Below are 5159 nucleotides of genomic sequence, written 5' to 3'. Positions count from 1 at the left end.
AAAAAAAAAAGAGTGTGGCTGGGTATAATGGCTCACACCTATAATCCCAGCAATTTGGAAGGCAGAGGCAGCTTGAGCCCAGGAGTTTGAGACCAGCCTGGGCAACATAGCAAGACCTCATCTCTACAGGAAAAAAAAAAAAAAAAATTAGCCGAGTGTGGTGGCATACATGTGTGGTCCCAGCTACTCAGGAGGCTGAGGCTGTGGTGAGCCATGATTGTGCCACTGCACTCCAGCCTGGGCAACATAGTGAGACCCAACTTAAATATATGCAAAGTGTCTAAATAACAATGTGGGTGGTCGTTAACAATGAAGGGATGTCACATAAGAATGGAGTGCCCACTTTCTCTAGAAAAGGCGCAGGGTCTGGCAGCTTGGGGCACACTGGGCTGATCTGAGGCCTGAGCCCGACCCCTTCTGACGGGCGTTGTTCCCACTCATCTGTCCACCCTGCTCCTCACTGGGCCCCATGGCACTTGTGCTGCATCCCTGAGGTGTGCCCACCTACTGTGGGGCACTGGGGGTCCCTGCGCCGTGCCAGACCCTCGGGCTCTTCCCGCAGGGAGCGTGGATGGCATCCTGCGCACCTTCGACCTCTTCATGGCCTACAGCCCCGGCTACTTCGTGGTGGACATCGTGGCCCGAGACCTGGCAGGCCACAACGACACGGCCATCATCGGCATCTACATCCTGAGGGACGACCAGCGCGTCAAGATCGTCATCAATGAGATCCCCGACCGTGTGCGTGGCTTCGAGGAGGAGTTCATCCGCCTGCTCTCCAACATCACCGGTGCCATCGTCAACACCGACGACGTGCAGGTGCCCACGGGCTCCACCCTGGGGCTGGCACAGTGGAGGGAGACAGGGCGCCAGGCTGCCAGGAGGGACAGGGCATTGAGAAAAGGTCAGGGGCTTGAAAGGGGGTACAGGCCCCTCTTGGTCATTTCCTAGAAGTGTGCCTGTGAGAAAGCTCTCTCAGGTGTCTCAGTTTCCTCATCTGTGAAATGGGGCTAATAATAAATAGTATCTGGCCCAGTGCGGGTGATTGCCACCTTGCTTCGTCCTCAGCAAGCATTCAGTAGTGACAGGTCTCTAGGGCAGGGCAAGCGGGTCTCCTAGAAGAGGCCTGCCCGTGCCACTCCTTGTCCCGCCCCTGCCGTGGTGGCCACACCCCCACGATACCCCTTTCCCCCTAGTTCCACGTGGACAAGAAGGGGCGGGTAAACTTTGCGCAGACAGAGCTGCTCATCCACGTGGTGAACCGCGATACCAATCGCATCCTGGACGTGGACCGGTGAGTGGGGGCCGGTGCTGGATGGTCGGTCTGTCTGTCTGCCTCCCTGCCCTGGACTTGGAAAGGGGCGTCACTAAGGGAGGCCCCGACAACACCATCAGGCCCACTGGCTGGCGCTCTCCCAGAGGCGGGCGGGGCTCGTCGAGGGAACCAAATCGGCCGGTATGAGCAGGGCGCTGTCCCTCTGAGCCCTGCTCTCCCCACCCGTAAAAGGGGAGCATTTCACCTACTGGGGGAACGGAGCAGGAGCCTCGGTGAAGACGTGGGGAACCCCGTAAGACACAAAGCTGTCCGAGCCGGGTGGGCTTTAGTCCTGCCAGGCCTGGGCTGGCCAACTCCGGGACTCGAGGCCGGAGCAGAGCAGACTGTCCTGGAGGGTGGCGGGCTTGGGGGGATGGGCGAGGATGGCAGCTGAGCCCCCTGCACCTCGCCCAGGGTGATCCAAATGATTGATGAGAACAAGGAACAGCTGCGGAATCTCTTCCGGAACTACAACGTCCTCGACGTGCAGCCCGCCATCTCTGTCCGGCTGCCCGATGACCTGTCCGCCCTGCAGGTACCCGTGGCCCCGCTCCACGGCCCCCAGCCCTCCCCCTGGCACCATGCCCCAGGCTCACGCCCGGCCTGCTGCGCCCCACAGCTGGCGATCATCGTCCTGGCCATCCTCCTGTTCCTGGCGGCCATGCTCTTCGTCCTCATGAACTGGTACTACAGGACCGTGTGAGTGTCCCCCCGCCCCTGCCCTCAGATGGGGACTGGCTGCCGGCTCCTGGACAGCCGTGAGGCAGGCTGGGCCGCCCAGCCCTGAGATGCGAGCTCAGCCCCAGCCTCCCTCACCGGCGCCTCTCGCTGCTTCTCTCCAGACACAAGCGGAAGCTCAAGGCCATCGTGGCCGGCTCGGCGGGTGAGTAAGGACCGTGGCAGGGGAGGGAGGCGAGAGGGTCCCTGGGCTCTGGGGGCCTGGAGGGCCTGCCCGGCCTCACAGGCTGGCCCAGCCTCCCCGCCACACCCCAACCCTTCTCCCGGCAGGGAACCGCGGCTTCATCGACATCATGGACATGCCTAACACCAACAAGTACTCCTTTGACGGGTGAGTGGGGTCGCCAAGCCCCGCCCAGTCCCCCTCCGGGGAGGCCTGGCAGGACCCAGCTGGGGAGACGGCTCTGCGGTCTTCCCAGCGTTAAGGGAGCACGGATGCGCTGAAACCTGGGGTGTGGGCTCCCCCTGGCGGGCTGGCCACTCCTCTCGCTCCACCCTCAGGAACCAGGTTGCTGAGCCAGCTCAGGTCCCAAGTGCCAGAATCTGGGTACTGGGTGCAGGGTGAGGCCTCTGCACCAAAGGGGATCCACACTGACATGCGGTCCTGGTTCTAGGGTAGCAGCACGCACCCACAGGGGCCACGGTCAAGGGGCCTGCTTCCAGTGGCCTTGAAAGGCACTGCATTGGCCAGGGAAACAGGCAGGGGTGAGGGTGTGAGCCTGGGAGGGCATCTGTCTACTGGAGACTGCCCCTTTCCCCGCCCCCATTACACCCCCAACGCCAGAGCCAACCCCGTGTGGCTGGATCCCTTCTGTCGGAACCTGGAGCTGGCCGCCCAGGCCGAGCACGAGGACGACCTGCCTGAGAACCTGAGTGAGATCGCTGACCTGTGGAACAGCCCCACCCGCACCCACGTGAGCCGGGCCGCAGCTGGGGCGGGGCCGGCGGCCGGGCAGTCATGAAGGGCAGGGTGGAGGGCTAGGGCTTTGCTACCTCTGGCCAAGGAGCTGGGTTCTTTGGGGTAGGATCCCCTACCCTGTGCACGTGGGCGGTGACTACTTGCGCTCCAGCTAAGGTCCCCTCTCCGCAGGGAACTTTTGGGCGTGAGCCAGCAGCGGTCAAGCCTGATGATGACCGGTACCTGCGGGCAGCCATCCAGGAGTATGACAACATTGCCAAGCTGGGTCAGATCATTCGCGAGGGGCCCATCAAGGTGAGCCCTCCCTGCAGGTGCCTGCCTCCAACCCCTGGCTGAACTTGGACCCCACTCCAGAGGATGCAGGGAGTTGGATCCAGGCTCAGCTAGACCTACCCTCCACGGGGCAAGAAACCAAACCGAAAGCGAGGCCTGGGCACGGGGGCTGATGGGGAGCCACGTCAGCCCGTGGGGCCTCAAGGCCGGGGCCCAGGAGTGAGTCCACATAGGTCCTGGCTATCTGTGGTCACCAGACTCTGCTCCCGATCCTCTGCCCTAGGGTCTGACGTGCGTGCACCCTCGAATCCCAGAGGGCAGTGGGCGAGGGGGGCAGGCAGGGGAGGCCTTGGTGGGGGGTTAACCCTCTCCCTCCCCCAGGGCTCGCTGCTGAAGGTGGTCCTGGAGGATTACCTGCGGCTCAAAAAGCTCTTTGCACAGCGGATGGTGCAAAAAGCCTCCTCCTGCCATTCCTCCATCTCTGAGGTAGCTGGCCTGGAGGCCGGGAACTGTGTGCTGTGCCCCAGCCCTGGGGGTGCTCACTCTTGCTCTCACGCGTGCTTTCTCTCCCCCTCTTTCTAGCTCCCTCTTTCTCTCTCTCTCTGCCCTGTCACCCTTCTGGAGCTCAGACAGGGCCAAAGACAGCACTGGATGGGTGGGGTCTCAGGAAGTCAGATTGCTCTCTGGATTCTGAGGGGACTTTCACTGGGTTGGGCTCTGAAGCAGCATTTCTGATTCCAGGAATCCCAAGAAGGTATCTTTAAGGGATGATGGCACTTTAAGAAACGCTATCAGGGTCAAATAGGCCTACGTGTGTTTTCTGTAGTGACATGCCATCACTTTAAAAAGTCAGATTTTATCTAAAATCCAACTTCCAGCTGGGCCCACAGTCACAGCAGGAATAGACTAAGCAGAATAGCCTCGTGCAGGACAAGAGTGCCATTTGCAAGTCTCCACCACACCCTGTTTGTCCCCTCCAACCCGCCCTGTGGACATTTACTACCTGGACACAATTAAAGCTGACCTAATTGAGGCCAACTGGGTCATAAACCCAGATACCACAAGTGCATCATGGGAGTTTTACAGAGCATCAAAGTGAACATAGAAAGGTTCTCACAGGAAGCTCATACTCCTCGGGACAATCTGCAGCAACTTAAATGTCCCTGGTTCCCCTCACACCCAGGTTGCTCCTCCTGTGAGATAGGGAGGAAGCGGGCACACAGCAGGTGGGACTCAGGCCATCCACCCACTCACCCTTGGGCATGACCCTGACCGTGTAGGGGTCCTGGCCTCTTGCAGCTGATCCAGACTGAGCTGGACGAGGAGCCAGGGGACCGCAGCCCAGGCCAGGGCAGCCTGCGTTTTCGCCACAAACCGCCCGTGGAGCTCAAGGGACCCGACGGGATCCACGTGGTGCACGGCAGCACGGGAACACTGCTGGCCACCGACCTCAACAGCCTGCCTGAGGATGACCAGAAGGGCCTGGGCCGCTCGCTGGAGACGCTGACCGCTGCCGAGGCCACCGCCTTCGAGCGCAATGCCCGCACAGAGTCCGCCAAATCCACGCCCCTGCACAAGTTCCGCGACGTGATCATGGAGAGCCCCCTGGAGATCACGGAGCTGTGACTGGACTGGGAAGCCTCACTGGTGTGAGCAGCACCGGCGCCACCGCCCCTTCCCAGGGCAAGGGGAGGGTTCCGCCCCTCCCCGGGGTAGCTCTGGGGCTCTTGGGCCAGGCCCTGGCAGCCGCACCAGCTGCTGATTCCACTTTTGCCAGACACTCATTCAGCATCTGACCTCTACCTTCATAAAATCTGTTATTTTTTTAAGAAAACCAAACAAAAATGCTAAGCGTCTAAGTCAAGGCAAGGAGGGTCACTGGAGGCCCAGGATTCTGAGAACCAGCCGGGCTCA

At 61.1% G+C, this 5159-nt stretch overlaps 1 protein-coding gene across 4 annotated transcripts in view; it reads left to right on the top strand.

Moving 5' to 3' along the window:
• Positions 1-5159, top strand: part of CDH23 (cadherin related 23) — a 379551-nt gene extending 374392 nt beyond the window's left edge. For 2 of the 4 annotated variants that reach the window (XM_008054754.2, XM_008054753.2), the window contains exons 60-69: positions 563-819; positions 1197-1294; positions 1730-1850; positions 1935-2014; positions 2158-2198; positions 2324-2384; positions 2838-2967; positions 3144-3266; positions 3627-3731; positions 4545-4934. In XM_008054754.2, the coding sequence (XP_008052945.1) occupies positions 563-819; positions 1197-1294; positions 1730-1850; positions 1935-2014; positions 2158-2198; positions 2324-2384; positions 2838-2967; positions 3144-3266; positions 3627-3731; positions 4545-4871 (1343 nt within the window). In that variant the 3' untranslated portion in view covers positions 4872-4934. Of the gene's footprint in view, positions 1-562; positions 820-1196; positions 1295-1729; positions 1851-1934; positions 2015-2157; positions 2199-2323; positions 2385-2837; positions 2968-3143; positions 3267-3626; positions 3732-4544 lie in introns of all 4 variants that reach the window. The other 2 variants (XM_021710751.1, XM_021710752.1) reach the window with 2 other exon arrangements.

The sequence above is a fragment of the Carlito syrichta genome, unplaced genomic scaffold, assembly GCF_000164805.1.
Source record: "Carlito syrichta isolate Samal-C Ts95f unplaced genomic scaffold, Tarsius_syrichta-2.0.1 Scaffold301031, whole genome shotgun sequence".
NCBI lineage: Eukaryota > Metazoa > Chordata > Mammalia > Primates > Tarsiidae > Carlito > Carlito syrichta.
This window is presented reverse-complemented; position numbering and strand designations above follow the sequence as displayed.